The 17,449-nt window shown below is 41.1% G+C and overlaps 1 protein-coding gene across 3 annotated transcripts in view; it reads left to right on the forward strand.

Annotated features, from left to right (window-relative positions):
• LOC137518608 (dynein axonemal heavy chain 5-like) overlaps positions 1-17,449 on the forward strand; it is a 553,928-nt gene that overhangs the window by 316,889 nt on the left and 219,590 nt on the right. For all 3 annotated transcript variants that reach the window (XM_068236692.1, XM_068236695.1, XM_068236693.1), the window contains 3 exons: positions 1,394-1,600; positions 6,135-6,377; positions 13,961-14,115. In XM_068236692.1, coding sequence (XP_068092793.1) covers positions 1,394-1,600; positions 6,135-6,377; positions 13,961-14,115 — 605 coding nt within the window. The remainder of the gene's footprint in view (positions 1-1,393; positions 1,601-6,134; positions 6,378-13,960; positions 14,116-17,449) is intronic.

Consider the following 17,449-nt stretch of genomic DNA (forward strand, 5'->3'; position numbering starts at 1 on the left):
CTATCAGGGCTATGTGGTTTTCATATTCTTAAAGTATTATGTATGCTCTCTTTATGAAAATTGAACTGTTTGTACTTTCTACAATATTTTCCTTAATAAAAACTTTTTGTGGAAAATCAAGGTAATTAATGTTTTGTATCATGTTCACAATCTGCTTGGTAATTTTAAGAAAATAAATATAGTAAGCAGTCATGTTTATGAAGGGAAATATTATATATATAATATATTAACTTTCTCAAGAGTGTCATCCCAACCCTCTTTGAGCAGTGCTCCCAAATCACCCTCCCAAGCCAAACACTTTGCCTGGGCCCATTTACTGGCTGAGGGGAAAATAAGCACACTATCTAGTACAGAGACCAGTTTCTGATGGGCCACGAAGTATATCATACAGAGTAGAATCAACTAGCATGTTGGTGATAGTATTGAATTGGCAATAAAGTGCATGTTTAGGTTGCAAGTACCTGTAGAAAACTGTGTGATGCAAATCAAAATCAGAAACCATGTGAGCAAAGGATTTATGTAAATTTGTGTATAGTTAAAATAAAACTTCTAAAGACTTCGGCTGATGTTGTGGAGCCAAGTTTGTTGAATCAAGCTACTTGGTAATGGAACAGGTTTATGTATCATAATTACTGAAAGAAAATGGTTTCCCATAGCAACTAATCAGAATCCTTGTTTATATCTTTTCATGCATATACCCTTTTCTCCCTCCCCCTATTTATGTTAGTTTTTCTACTAATGCTAATCTTTTTTGATCGCTCCCAGGCTGCGTTGGTAGAAATTTACGTCCTGTAGATGGCTGTACGGCTCTGACAGGATGTAGATTTCACCTTCACCACCGTGTGCTCCCATCGCTACCACCGATCTTGCCGCTCTGCATCCACCGCAGTTCGCTCACTATGCTGTCTATAAGACAGCAGAGCTCTGTGAGCAGGTCAAGAGTCGCTTTCATTGGCTCCTGACAGCGTGAGCACTGTGAGCCAATCACATTGGCTTACATTGATAGACAGCTTCAGGAGCCAATGAACGCAGCTCCTGACTGGCTGACAGTGGTTTGCCGTCATATAGATGGCAGAGAGAGGAGCCTGCGGAGATTGGAGAGCGTTGTGACCGGCGAGAGCTGTGTGTATGTTCGGCGATTCGTCGGGCGGCACCATTTTCTGGTACCATCAGTCTCTGGTCCTTGAGGGGGCCAGAGACTGTTGGTATGCAAAGGGTTTAAGTAAGGTTTTCATAAGCAATAAATAGAATATACAACATTATGTAGTGATCCATATTCTGTTTGCATTTGAAGAGCCTTGATCTCCTCCTTTTGCCAGATGATGTCTTTTTACAACAGCTAAGGCTAAGCATCAATAATTTTTTGTTATTTATTTATGTATTTATTTTGCAGATGTTGCCAACCCCAGCAAAATTCCATTACATCTTTAACTTGCGGGACTTGAGTCGTATTTGGCAGGGGATCTTAACAGTTACATCTGACATCTGTCGTAGTACTGATGTTCTAGTAGCACTTTTCCAACATGAATGCACACGTGTGATTGCAGACAGGTTTGTCGACCAGAAAGATAAGGACTGGTTTGAGGACACTTTGAAAAAGGTAGTGATAAGGTTCATTTTTTTTTTATTAAACCTTTACGTTATATGAAAAACTGTTTCCCTAAAGCACATGGACACAGTAGTTTACTGTGAGAATAGGTTTGATAACATTCTTTTAGAGCAAGAATTAAACCCTCATAGTACATTATTATTATATTTATTAGTGTTTTACTTCTTTGGATATCTCCTTTAGTGGCATGTATTTTTCCAAGGTAAAACACCATGGTATGTACTAAAAGCTAGCTTTTAAAAGACAACTGAAGTAAGAAGAATATGGAGGCTGTCATATTTATTTCCTTTTAAACAATACCAGTTGCCTGGCAGCCCTGCTTGTCTATTTGTCTGCAGTAGTGTCTGAATAACACCAAAAGCAAGCATGCAGCTAATCTTGTCAGATCCGACAATAATGTCAGAAACATTTGACCTTCTGCATGCTTGTTCAGCGTATATGGCTAAAAGTGGCAGTAGTGGCAGAGGATCAGCAGGACAGCCATGCAACTGGTATTGCTTAAAGCAAACCTGAACTGAAAATTAAGAGCCAATATAAACATACACACATCATACCTCCCGCGTATTCAATCTTTTCCCCCTCTCCTGCATCCTGTTTGTCCAGTGTGATTGATGGAATTCTCTGTCCTCCATTTTGAAAATGGCCATTACCCCACAACAGCTTCCAGGTCAACTCACTGTTGAACTGTAATATCACCCTCACGAGCCATAGGGAAGCATAGACATTACTTTGCTCATCAGTTGTCTTTTCAGCTATAACTGACAGCAACTGATATATAAATGACAGCAAGTGATATATTTCAGTTCTGACAAAATCTAAACTGGAATCGTTCTTAGAAGAAAATAGTGAGCTTCTGAGAGAAACTGAAGGCATGGTAAGTATGTAATATTGAATTGCAGTGTTTAATTTAAATAATTTTACTTGGTTCAAGTTCACTTTAAAGGAAATAAATATGGCAGTCTTCACATACCTCTTGCCACAGTTGTCCATTAAATGAAGAGGTGAAAATAGCTGTTAACCCTTATTCTCAACCTGTAGTTAAATCTCCAATTTCAGTCTTATTTTATTGTTATTTTTAAAGTGTTTCAAGTGATTTTATACTATTTTTAATAATTTGCGTTCTACAAATAATTGTTACTCATTCTGCAAAGAGTCTTGGATTCTCTAATAACAAATGACATGTCCTTGGCCTGACACATTGGCTTCACTGGATATAATGTACATAACCCTGCTCCATTCTGCTCATCTGTTTCTACAGTACCAAAAAAGCTAGCTCAGGACTTTTTTCTTTGCAGTTCGTCTTTTGGTTGAGGATAAAATCATTTTTTAAATGTAAAATTTTATATATAATTTTGACTGAAAACATGTTTTATAGTATTTGATGATTATAGTAAATAAGAAAAAATGCATTGCAGCCCCTGTATTTTTGAAACTTAACTTTTACCCTAATCCTTGAACCTTATCAGTTACATATAACCTGTATGTTATCCCTTAGTATTTGCCTAATCCTTAACCAAATCCATTAAAATAAACATGGCCAATAAAACTATCATGATTACAAATATACTGTAAAATAAATGTGGCAATGTTATGACACCATAACATTGCTGCACCAAAATATGCTTTGAAAACAACATTTCTAAGCTGAGGTAACATTATACTTTGTAGATTTAAATACAATAGGCCTGCAGCAATTGAAGGTGATAAGTTGCTTGCATATGCAACCTACTTATCACCTGGCCATCACACAAGGATTACTGACAAATCCTATTGCAGGTTCCTCTTGTGCGATGGGTGATCGTTAGGGAGCATTACTCAGACAAAAGCACCACAGCACTGATACCTTGCTCCCCCAGGAGATGCACGTACATCCGTCGCGAGAGCATGCACTTACCGCCAAACATCGGTCACCCCTTGCCGTGACTCCCTGTCCCTGTAATCAACTTTGAGCCCCGGCAAAACATCTTTGAAGCTCCCGCTAGGGCGCCCCATTGGTCCACTGTCTGGACCAATTAAAATCCTCTTTGGTCCAGTCCTTTCCGGCTCCTCTGTTCATTAGAGATCACTGCTGATAATCTGTCTGGCTGTGCTCTTCTGCGCACGTGCAGGCCGGCTTTGCACACACACACACACCCGTCATGCTCCCGTGTCTGAGAGCATTCTGTGCCTTCACAGAACGCTCTCAGGCACAGGAGTGCTGCAAGGGCAAGTGCGCGGCCGAGCCGCACGTGTGCAGTGGCCTACGACTGACGGCAACTGAACGGATTGCCAGAAAGAATATCTAGTGAATGAAGGGACCGGAGAGGATGGCGAGGGAGGCCACGGACCACATAGGGTTGGGAGAAGCCCCAGGTAAGTATAAATAAATGCATAGGGTTCATCTCAGGTACACTCTAAAATCAATTACAGTGACAGGAGTTGCAGCGAATGTTCGGCAGTGCTGTGGGGTGAATTGCCTGGGGCCGGGGGTACCGGGCTCAGCTGTAGTAGGGTTCGGCGATACACAAATGGACTGATGGGGAGCTCTGGGGGTCTCCTTAGTAATGGAGACTCCTGGATGGAGCAGCAGAAGACTTGTGTTAGCATGTTTAGATCTGCTTTGTGCAGGTCTAAGCTAATGCTCATGTCTGGCAGCATGAAAAGTAGTGTTGTCCGGATCATGAACGATTCAGATCTTTGATCAGAATCTATTTTGTGAGTCGAATCATCCGAATCATCAAAATGAGTGATTCGGATTGCAAAGGGGGCGGGGCCAGGAGTGACACGCCCCCTCTCAGCGGGCAGCGGGGTCCTGGAAGCAGAGCAGAGATGGATCGCTCTGTTGAAGGGGAGGCAGCCTTGCACAGCCACAGGTAGATGAGAGAGAGGGGACATCGGTGGCACTGCCAGATATGTGTAGAGCACACATACTGGCTGAAATGTGCTGCTCATTATAGGCTGTCTGTTCCGTAGTTGTGCACATTGAACACATTGGAAACTTTTGGCACAGCTCAGTAACGTTACAGGCAGCGTGCTGGGCTAGGACAGGGCAGGCACTGTAATTGCTGTGCAATATGATCCTCAAGCACTGCTCTAAACAGCTGCACTTTACTTCTAGGAATGCTTTGGGGAATGGGAGTTGGGAGTATACAGATGAACAAACAGGTGAAATATATGTAAAGCATATGATTGCAGCATGTGGGTATTGCGTGCAAACGAACATTTCTGCTCTCTGCTCGTCCCTCCTCCCTTCTCTGTCCACTCCCTGCCCTCTGTCCATCTTCTCCCCTTCTCTGTGTGTCCACCCCCCTCCCCTTCTCCTGTCCTGCTAGTCATTTCACCCCCGAATGCTTCCCTTGTAAAATGATCCGAGATTCAGGTCAAAGATCCGGATCTTTTCAATGATCCGATTCGAATCATCCGGATCATTGCAAAGATCCGAACTTCGCATCTCTAATGAAAAGTGCAATAGGATAAGGTGCAAAGAGCTTGCTGGGTGATAAAATCGCTCAAGCAAGTTTTTTTTTAACACCCTTCCTAGGGCTAAGTGCAATTGAATCAGGCAACGTTATCATCGCCTGATTATCGGACTCACCAGCGTTTAATGCTGGCAAGTCTGACAATTGCATCATGCTATTTTTTCAGTCAAAGCTGACTTCATATTTAGTGACCTAATACAATCAATGTGGTCCTTAGCCAAACTTGGCCAGGAATGGCAAATCAACAAATGTATAGCGTGTAAAACCGATCTTCTGTCCCAAGCAGTTTCCAGCACTTTTTTGTATGCGTTAGATCGATTGAGTTTTAGCATGTGGACACAGAATAACTTGCACAACTGAACGATATTTATGAGCACATTCAATTATTCAATGACTGATAAAACAATAATTTATCAGTAATTTTAGATCCGTCTGCAGAATTTTTTTCTGATTTTGATTAGATCAATTGTAGATTGTAAATGAACACTGGTTTGTCTCTACCATGTATGCCATTGCTTAGTATGCAAACAAATCAGAACGTTTCATATTATATAATAAGGATAGTAAATGCTCTATTCTCTAAGGCCTGGAACCCACTGAAATCAGCAAACGTGAAACGCAGCGTTTTGTCTGAGCGGTTTGCAAGCGGATTCATGCACGTTTTCGGTCGCGTTTTGCAACATTGTATTTTTTTGCTCAGCGGTTGCGTAGCGTTTTGCGTTTTGCGTTTTTATCCTGATTGGTCCTGTGATTTATTTTTTATTTTGTTACAGTGAGCTGAACTGCAAAACCCCTCAGTTTAGGTTTTGCTGAGCGTTTCCGCTAGCGTTTCAATACTTTACATTGAAGCGCTAACGCTCCCAAAATGCTGCACATCCTGCATTTGCGTTTCTGGGAAACGCAAACACTCCTGTGGAAGTTGCCCCATCCATTAACATTAGCCCAGCGTTTTGGCAAAGTGCTAGCGTATCACAGCGCTGCCAAAACGCTGCCAAAAGCGCTCCTGTGGGTTCCAGCCCTCACTGTGTATAATGTCTTTGTCTGATTGAGCTTGTTTTTATCTTCAGGTTGCAGCAGAAGATCATGGACAAGAGTTATTGCAAAGTGTAGCAAAAGAGTCATACTTTGTGGACTTTTTAAGAGATGCCCCAGAAGCTACCGGTGATGAACCAGATGATGCTGATTTGGAAGCACCTAAAATCTACGAGCCCATCCCTTCATTTCAACAGCTTTCAAACAGACTTGACATGTTTATGCAGCAATACAATGAAGCGGTCAGGGGCTCTAGAATGGATTTAGTGTTTTTCAGGGTAAGAAGGTTCCTTTTTATACAGTTTTTCTTTCAGATTTAGTTTGTTTTTTTGCACATTAAATAAGATAATTAATTGTATGTGTTTTTATTTTCAGTTTAAGGGCTGCCTTTTATTACTGAATTTAAAACCGCTGCGTGATAATGAATCTGCTCTATTCAATTGCAAAACAAACAGAAGTAATGCCTCTATAAACTAAACTACAATGTTCTCGGCAGGGTTTTCTCAGCCAAATAGAAGTGCATTGCCTTCTGGCTTACTTTTCAAGAAAGCAGGCTAATTTGATTTGTTTTTTTGACTGGCTCATTTTCAAAGATATTATTATTATTATTATTATTATTATTATTATTATTATGTAGCATAGTATGGATACAGAGGCGCCAAAAGGATAAAAGTATCTAAAAAGATTAAAACATGCGGAGGCAGTGGTGGACATATCACCTCCAAGCAGACACAAAAAAATGCCAATGTGTTTGTCAAATAGAACAAGTTTATTTACACGCAGAGGTGCCTGGCTCTTCTACTGTCCACATATGCTATTACTCCGTATTTCTTGCCTGAGGTAGTGGGATCAAACCTGCAAAACGCGTTGCATTGTCCCCTGGAGTATGTAAATAAACTTGTTCTATTTGACAAACACATAGGCAATTTTTGTGTCTGTTTGGAGGAGGTAAGTCCACCAATGTGTCCTCATGTTATCATCTTTTTAGATACTGTTATCCTTTTGGCGCCTCTGTATCCATACTACGCTATATCAAGTCCACCCCTAGTGGAGGAGTGTTACTCCCTTTTTTTCCTCATCAACGGAGAGCAACTTCTTAATCCTGAGTGGGTTCAGGAGATAGTTGCCTTTGAGGTAATCCTGCTTTCAGTTTATCCTATTACGCTATCATACTTTATTTCAGCTACCAGTACATACTACACTATATTTGGCTCTTGGTGTCCCTTCTCTGTATTATTATTATTTACTATTTATATAGCGCTGACATCTTCCGCAGCACTGTACAGAGTATATTGTCTTGTCACTAAACTGTCCCTCAGAGGGGCTCATAATCCCTATCATAGTCATATGTCAATGTATGTATGTAGTGTATGTATCCTAATCTAGGGCCAATTTATGGGGAAGCCAATTAATTTATCTGTAGGTTTTTGGGATGTGGGAGGAAACTGGAGTGCCCAAAGGAAACCCATGCAGACACGGGCAGATCATACAAACTCTGTGCACATCACTATGCCACCATGCTGCCCAGAAGATAGCAACACTTGTTTTTTAACTTTTGCAATAAAACAAAATAAAGTGACCTCATGCATTTTTTTTGTAGGATTAGTACTACATATACCCATGTTTATCTCATAATGTCATATTTCAGTTCAGGTAGCCTGCAAAATAAATCCATAGTGCCCACCATTATCCTCATTATTTTTTTGCCTTCTGGTGGCTTAAAAGGCATTTTATTATTTAGGTGGGAAAATATTACATAAGAAAAACACAGGAGAAAAGGATTGCATATAGGCCCCAGTGTTTAAAGTCTGATTAGGGTGCTATTCTCAGTGGAATGTGCTTACCTGACTTTTTAGGAAGCATTATTTTATGCTTCCTAGTACTCTAAGCTGCATGGTAAGCTACTTTGGAGAGGCTTTCTTATGACCAGCTCTGCAATTTATTTTGAATATAATGTAAACCCTGGTTAAAACATATTTCATTTCTGTTGGTAAAGTAAATCAAAGATTGTGTTCCTATATATACAGTGGGATGCGAAAGTTTGGGCAACGTTGTTAATCGTCATGATTTTCCTGTATAAATCGTTGGTTGTTACGATAAAAATGTCAGTTAAATATATCATATAGGAGACACACACAGTGATATTTGAGAAGTGAAATGAAGTTTATTGCCTTTACAGAAAGTGAGCAATAATTGCTTAAATAAAATTAAGCAGGTGCATAAATGTGGGCACTGTTGTCATTTTATTGATTCCAAAACCTTTAGAACTAATTATTGGAACTCAAATTGGCTTGGTAAGCCAGTGACCCCTGACCTACATACACAGGTGAATCCCAGGTGAATACAATTATAAGAAAGAGTATTTAAGGGAGTCAATTGTAAGTTTCCCTCCTCTTTTAACTTTCTCTGAAGAGTAGCAACATGGGGATCTCAAATGACCTGAAGACAAAGATTGTTTCACCATCAGGTTTAGGGGAAGGATACAGAAAGCTGTCTCAGAGATTTCAACTGTCTGTTTCCACAGTTAGAAACATATTGAGGAAATGGAAGACCACAGGTTCAGTTCAAGTTAAGGCTTGAAGTGGCAGACCAAGAAAAATCTCGGCTAGACAGAAGCGACGAATGGTGAGAACAGACAGAGTCAACACGCAGACCAGCACCAAAGACCTACAACATCATCTTGCTGCAGATGGAGTCACTGTGCATCCTTCAAACATTCGGTGTACTTTACACAAGGAGATGCTATATGCAGAGGAAGCCTTTTCTCCACCCACAGCACAAATAGAGCCGCTTGAGGTATGTTAAAGCACATTTGGACAAGCCAGCTTCATTTTGGAATAAGGTGCTGTGGACTGCTGAAACTAAAATTTTGTTATTTAGACATAACAAGTGGTGTTATGCATGGAGAAAAAACAACACAGCATTTCAAGAAAAACACCTGCTACCTACAGTAAAATATGGTGGTGGTTCCATCATGCTGTGTGGCCAGTGCAGGGACTGGGAATCTTGTCAAAGTTGAGGGACAAATGGATTCTACTCAGTATCAGCAGATTCTGGAGACCAATGTCTAGGAATCAGTGACGAAGCTGAAGCTACGCCGGGGCTGGATCTTTCAACAAGACAACGACCCTAAACACTGCTCAAAATCCACTAAGGCATTCATGCAGAGAAACAAGTACAACGTTCTGGAATGGCCAACTCAGTCCCCAGACCTGAATATAATTGTAAATCTGTGGTGTGACTTAAAGAGATCTGTCCATGCTCGGAAGCCATCAAACCTGAATGAACTAGAGATGTTTTGTAAAGAGAAATGGTCCAAAATACCTTCAACCAGAATCCAGACTCTCATTGGAACCTACAGGAAGCTTTTAGAGGCTGTAATTTCTGCAAAAGGAGGATCTACAAAATATTGATTTCATTTATTTTTTGTGGTGCCTAAATTTATTCACCTGCCTAATTTTGTTTAAACAATGATTGCACATTTTCTGTAAATCCAATAAACTTAATTTCACTTCTCAAATATCACTGTGTATGTCTCCTATATGATATATTAACTGTAACTGTCGTTTTTTTATCGTATCAACCAACGATTTATACAGGAAAATAATGACAATTTACAAGGTTGCCCAAGCTTTTGCATTCCACTGTACATAAATTTACATTTTTGTTGCTTTGTTTCTAAAACACAAGAATATGTGACAGTATAAAAGCAAAAAAAAAACATTTTTATATAGAAGGGTACACTTATAAAAAGAAAGATTTCCCTTCATGGCCCAGAGGCAGCTAAATCTGAGTAAATCTGTGTCCTTTAAATAGCTGAGATAGAGTTTCTTAGGCCTTACAAAACAGTGCTTGCAGCAGCTCTTAAATAATGCATGACACTGAGTACAACAGACACTGGTAAGTCAAATGTATGTAACCTGCTTCTCAAAACTGTCTTCCTTACTTTTGTTCTGGTAAAGGCAGAGAGCAATACTGTATATAAGTCAGAATGGTTTTAGTTTGTTCTAGTTATAGTTTAGTAGAAAGTGTCATGCTACTTGCTCATGTTAAATAGTTGTAGGTTTAAAATGGCTTATAAGTTTTAATTCAATATACTACAGAATACTGATCACATAAATGTAGTGCCATTCCGGCTTACAAATGTATCACTATCTATTACCTATTGATAGCAATCAGCTGAAAGACAATAAATGTAACTCCTGCAAGGACTGGGACTCTAGAATGGCATACAGCCACATTGTTGTGAGCCAACGGTTAACCCATCAGAAAGGCTGTGTATTGTTTCTTGAATCTGAATCCCCCACCCCAAATCAGGAAGGGCCTAGTTAGGGCTGGTTCAGACAGACGCTTGCGGAGCGTTTACCGCAAGCGTTCGGAACGTCGCGGTAAACGCTCCCATTCAAGTGAATGAGAGCGTTTACACCGAGCTTTTGCGCGCGTTTACATGATCGCGGCATTCGGGTTACGATTTTCGCTAGCATTCGAGCTGTCCCTGGAAGTGACATGTAGCTTCCAGGGGGCGGCCAACCGTGACGGCTAATGTCCCCCTAGAGGAAGAAAAAACGCGACCGCATCGGAACGCGTCTCGAAGGCTACTGAAAGCCTGACCGCGCAGCCGCCGCAAACCACCCAAACACGACACCATGCAGACGTCCGTCTGAACCAGCCCTTAGTCACATCCTTATATGCAATATTATCTAAGTTACTTAGTAAAGCTTTACAAATATAGGTAGGGGTAATGTACTGTTAGAAAAGTACTTTGTATGAGATTATGAGGGCCTCAAAACAAGCTACAATATACAGTATATTATATATCCATACGCACCATACAGCGTGAGCTGTGTAAATGCTGACAATTGTTATAGGGTAGAAAGAGACTGCCCTGAGTTTCACCCTAGCCTCATGTATTGTATTACAAGAAAAATAAAGTGCAGCGTGTGAAATCCTGCAGATACAGATGTCTTCTCATCAAACACCAAAATTATGAAAAGGTGTCTCAGTGATTTTGACTATAACTGTTCATCAAGACACTCTTATTTTGAATATTTCTGTAACTGCCGGTTTCTAGTGGTTCTCAATCAAGCATCTCTAGATCTAGAAGTTACTCACAATAAAAAGTCAATAAACATGAAAAACATCCATTGCCTGACAATACTTCAAGCAAATGCCTTGTTGATAAAAGGTGTCAGTGGAGAAGGACTACATTGGTTTAAAGGGAGTCTGAGGCCTTTTTTAAAACAGATACTTACCTAAGGAGAGGGAAAGCTCTGGGTCCTATAGAGCAGTGTTCCCCAACCCTGTACTCAAGGCCCACCAACAGTGCGTGTTTTGTATAAAGCCACAGAGGAAGTTAATCAGCTCTGCTGAGACACTAATTACCACACCTGTGCCTTTTTGTGGTTTTCTGCAAAACATGTTCTGTTGGTGAGCCTTGAGGACAGGGTTGGGGAACTCTGCTATAGAGCCTCCCTGTTCTCCTCTTGGGGTCCACGTTCCCCTGCAGGCTCCCCCTGCCCTTCGCAGTCCATGACCAAATTGGTCATGGAGCTCTCTTCTGAGTTGGGGAGCATTTTGGCAGTCTTTGGAAGCATTCAGGCTTCCGAGGATCAGCCACTCCGTACTGCACATGCGCGAGCACCCTCTCTTGCGCACTTGCTCGTGCGCAGCACAGAGCCACTGGTCTTTGGAACCCGAGTGCTTCCAAAGACTGACAAGCCTCCCTTGGCAGGAGATACAAACGGAGGAGCCTGCAGGGGAGCGAGGAGAACAGCAGGAGAATGGGAAGGCTCCATAGGACCCAGAGCCTTCCCTCTCCTTAGGTCAGGCATGGGCAAACTCGGCCCTCCAGCTGTTACGGAACTACAAGTCCCATAATGCTTTGCAGGAGTCTGACAGTCACAGTCATGACTCATAAAGGCAAATGTATTGTGGGACTTGTAGTTCCGTAACAGCTGGAGGGCCGAGTTTGCCCATGCCTGCCTTAGGTGAATATCTGTTTTTTATTTTAAACGACACTTCAGATTCACTTTAAGCCACCAAAAAAGGCTACAGAACTCAGATGGTCACAGTTCACAACTGTGAACAGAAAAGCATCTCAGATTGCACAAAATAGCAAGTCTCACCTAGGTTTATTTCCTGTCAACCAAGAACAGAAAGCTGCAGTTGTCTCATGCTTACCAAAACAGGACAAATGAAGACTGAAAAACTGTCTGGCCTGTTCAATTTAAAATTCTGCTGAGGCACAAAATGTGATGGGTTCAGAATGTGGTGTTTCCAGCAGGAATCCATGGTTCCAATGTGCCTTGCATCAAGTCTACGTTGACAGTGCTTAGAATGTGGTAAAATGGGGGATTCTGTAAGGATTGGTGTCAGCAAGTAACTGAATTCTGATTATTAGGTGATCTGCAGTATCACCTATAATGCAGATATATACCTGATTATATGATGATCTGCAGAATCACCAATAATACAGGTATACCAACATCTAATGTGATAGCAAAGTATAGTGCTTGGTGCAACAGTAGTACTGACAGGTTTAGCTATGCCACACCAGAGGAGCTGGAGGGCACTAACAGTACAAAACCCCTCACCAGAGACTAGAGCCCTCTGGTGAGAGTAGAGTGGTCAGACTAAACGAGTTGGCAACAGGCTGGCAGATACGGTACAAAGTCAGAAGGCAAAGGCAGGAAGGTTTTAACAGGCAGAGTCGGCAACAAGATCAGATGGGCAGAAGTACAGAATCACTGAAAGTAAGAAGAGTCAGAATGAGCAAGAGTCATACACAGATAATACAATATTCAATTATAATTATGGCTATCAAACAATCCTATCACTGTGTCAAATCCCCAGTTTCCTCCCGGATCAAAGCACACCGGATCTATCTAAGGTCTGAGCGCTAACACGAAGTATTCGCAACAGCAGACAAGTTGCGAGTGATTCAGGGAAGCTTTTGAAGCAGAGAAGACCCCTCCGGCATGCCCCCTCTCATCAACCAATGAGGAGCGTTTCCTCTGATGTCAGCCGACCGGCCGGTCAGCTGACACGCCTCCTCCCCGCATAAAGGTCTCGTCTCTGCGCGCGCGCACGCGACAATGCAACCCTATGTGCTGCTGACAAACCCGTCCTCGGTGTGCTAGACGCCCAAGGACCGGATAGATCGTTAGGCAGAGAATTGGAGACGGCTGCGGTGGTATCGCTGTTCACCGCAGCCGTTTCTTCCGTGTTTGTTACAGATTCATAGCATGAATGTACAATTGACAAATCTGCAGAAATTGCCAACTGCAATCACGTTAACATGGGCTAGTATCCAATGTTAACATTATATTATAGTAATGTGCAAAATGAGTTTATATCTAGCCGTAATTAGAAGTGATTCAGTATGGTGATCAGGCCACTCTCACAACCACAGAAACTGCCACTTCCATTTGGGTGATTCAGGTTAGGGACACAAGTAGTATTTTTTTTTTTTTGCACATTTTATTACTAGCTGTCAATGCTATGGCTTGTATGATGTGTTAAATTGCCTCACCCTCCAAATGTGCCTACAGCAGCATAATCTTAAAACACATCCCTGCTAAAAGCTTGTCTTAATAAATATAACATGAAGAGCATGGAAATCTCACATCGCTGTAGTGCCCCGCGGATGAAAACTTTATAGTCCACTGCTAAATCAATTTTCTTTAGTTTATCTTCATAATTATTTGTTTTAATAAATTCTAAGAAAAATCTGATTTTGAAAATTGTTTTTCAAAGGAAAGTAATCTAGTTCTACTCCTTCTCTTCTGTTGTGTTTTGCAGCGTATTATATTGAATTCCCTTGGTATCAGTTATTATATTTTATATTTCTTCTGCTTTGCAGGATGCAATGATCCACCTGGTGAAAATCTCCCGCATTATTCGAACCCCACAAGGAAACGCTTTGCTGGTTGGTGTTGGAGGATCAGGAAAGCAGAGCTTAACAAGACTAGCTTCCTTCATAGCTGGATATCAGAGCTTTCAGATTACTTTGTCCAGGTAATAAGTTACAGACATAAATTTAAAAATCTGATAAAACCTTAAAATATTAGTGTGCTTACATTATTTCCTTCCATTTCAAGATACAGACATGTCAGCTCCTGTATATACCGTATACATTGGTAGATGTAGGCTCCCCAAAAATATGAAATAATTAACAACTGTTTAAAAAAACAGAGGTATTGTTGACTTACGGTATCTTTCCTGTGGGTTTCAAAGTAGCCAAAGCAGCCAATATAACTTGATTAAGATTTAAGAATTTATTGCACAAAGTAGGGTCAGACAGTGCATTTCGCAAGCATTTTCCACTTCAACAGGTCAATAATAACCACAAAAACTGTATGTACTTTTGGCCAGAGAGTTGGACTTGAGCCTTAAGTTGCTAATGTCCTTTGAAGCCATTTCTATTCCTTCCAAAATGTCCTTCTGCACTCCTTAAGATCCCTTTACTGAAGTGATCATGGTATTGGTATGGGTGTATAGGCTGATGGTGACTCCTTTTGTTACACAAACAATAGCAGTGACAAGACTGTATTTAAACAAAATAAGACCTTTAATAATGCAAATATAAGGGAAATGATTGAGCCTGAATCTGGTATTCTCAGTCTGTAAACAGGGAAAGAAACCTGAAATTAATAATGGTAATTTAAATGATGTAAGGTCCTCCTTACCAAGCTTCTTTAACCCCTTGTCACCAATGCAGGCTGGGATAGCTAGATTGTGAAGTCCATGCCGCGTGGGCCTCCACATCCTGAGCTATACCCGCCCACACGGTCCATTGTGTGCGTGGGGAGCTCTGCAAGAGAGGGGTGGCCAAGCCTCCCCCAGAGCCCTTGTCCAAACCATGGACAAGAGGCTCTTCCCCATCTCTGATGCCCAGGTGGAGGTGGGGAGTGTTGACGCCCTGGTGGAGGCTCGCGGTGACATTTTTAAGAAGGGGACAACCCCAGATACCCACCCCTCCCCAGGGGAAGTGAGTATAAGAGTACTGACGGAAGGTACTACCCCTTACCCATTTCCACAAAGACTTACGGTGGACCCAAATTAAAAGTACAAGATTTCAGAAATAAAATCTATTTTCTAATTTATAATAATAAATAGCAGGCTTTTTTCAGCTACATGATGACAAATCTAAAATATTTTACACTTATTGGAGGAACCCCTCCCCTTCCTTTCATATTGCCGGGACAGAATCCTGCAAACTGGTGGAGTAGATGGTGTCCAGCAAAGGAGGACTTGCTAATGGCTGCCACCTGTATAACCCTAGTTGTGAAAAGAGAAGGGTGAAAAGCTTGCACTGAAATGCTCATAGGCCTGAAGGAGTGTTTATTTATCTTTGTATGAGTCAGAGTGGTGCAACTAAATATTTTGAATAAAAATGTTTGGTTTGGGTACGCTTTAAAATGAAATAAAAATGCAACCACAAAAAAAGTATTTTAATGATGTTAATTAACCCAAAATACTTACCTGTTGGTACTACCATGACAGTATCATGACAGAAATTATCTGGTGCCATATCCTCTCGATACCTGACGAAGGACAGAGAATGCTGCATATGCAATCCCTTTCCCAGACCTGAACTTGCTGTACTAAGTAAAACAAGCCCCAGAACAATGACATCTGAGTAATGCTGCAGCATGTCATTTTGCTGACTTTACAGGACAACTGAAGTGAGAAGAATATGCAGGCTGCCATATTTATTTCGTTTTAAACAATACCTGTTGCCTGGCAGTCCTGCTGAACTATTTGGCTGTAGAAGTGTCTGAGTGTTGGAGTGCTATGACCTGTCTGTCCTTCAGTACCCCTCAGACGGTAATCCACAGTCCTCAAGATGGGTCAGCACCTCCAAAAAATGTATAGCTCTTTACGTGTAAAACATAGCTCTTTATTAAATCTTCATTAAAAGTCAGTTAAAAAAATGGCATACTGTGTGGGGCTGCTACCCAGCGATAGTGTCTGAATAATAGCAGAAACAAGCATGCAGCTAAATTTGTCAGATCTGACAATAATGTCAGAAACACCTGACTGATCTGCATATGCTTGTTCAGGGTCTATGGCTAAAAGTATTAGAGGCAGAGGAGCAGCAAGATAGCCAGGCAACTGGTATTGCTTAAGCGGAAATAAATATGGCAACCTTCATATCCCTCTCCCTTCAGTTGTCCTTTAAAAAAACATTTTTTCTTTGAAGCATTCAAAATCGATATTTGCAATTCTTTTGTTCCCACTGTTCTGCTTATCATACTCTGCAAATTCGGTGATTCTAGCATGTACTGGGGTTTGCTATTAACTTCTAAAGTTGCCAGCCATCGACACCTCTTTTTTGGCATATATTTTTCCATTGATTCCCCTCCGCTATGCCACTGTCCGGGTTTTGATCACTTTGTAAACCTTTTTTTTAAGAAATTGTGGCTGCAGAGATGCCTTGAAGGTTTTAGAAGTCCGCCTGTCATTAAAGTCAATGGGGCTCACTGCAAATGTTCATTTGGTTTGTTCGGCCATCCTTCGTTAAGCATGAAAAGCATTCTAGCAGCTAAAAAGTTGTCATAAATCATATAGAAATTATAAATAAGGATGACCAAAGAAATACTAATAATTCTGAGATGATGGATTGTGCAAATTTTGTTTGCAAATGTATGCAGCTAAAAATGGGCCAATCAGATCCCTCCAATGAGGAGTGTTAGAATTTAAGTATTATATGCTTGAATTGGTAGGCCTCAGTTACTTTAACTGATTTTAGTTAAAAGACTTGATGTGCAGAATCTCCCTTTAAGGAGAATTTTTCTTAGAGATAAATAAAGACAGTTCTGATTTTCAGTAGAACATTGTACTGGAACTCCCAAGGCTGTAGCAGAGATATCCAGTGCAGAGGCCAGGCGACGAACAACATAAATATGAGTCATTGTTATGAAAATGTTCTCACAAGTACATTAAACAATGGCCTCCTCAGAACAAGGTGACAGGTCCTTGGAAAATGGAATTTTCCAGTGCATGCGCAGTAAAGACTGTGCTTGTCATGATATCACGGGTTCTTATCAACCAATAGCAGGCGATGAGTAGTGATCCGTCCCTGCTCAGATGATGACACATTTAACTCTTTAGAGTTTAGTAAAAGAAGAGCTTAGGAGCTCCCGTGGGAGGGGGCTACTTCTGACTTCTGGCTGATGACTTCCACTTTCTACTCTTTTTGTAATGTCTTGTCATCTTATCTAACTTTATGCTGTATATAGGCCTAAGTGCAACGTAGTATAGATGTAACATAAGAGAAAGCCTGGTTGCCATTCAAAAGGAATGGACCAAGAGCCTGTAACGCAAAGAGGACTTACTACAGATCAAT

This window comes from Hyperolius riggenbachi, chromosome 5 (assembly GCF_040937935.1).
Source record: "Hyperolius riggenbachi isolate aHypRig1 chromosome 5, aHypRig1.pri, whole genome shotgun sequence".
Taxonomy (NCBI): Eukaryota; Metazoa; Chordata; class Amphibia; order Anura; family Hyperoliidae; genus Hyperolius; species Hyperolius riggenbachi.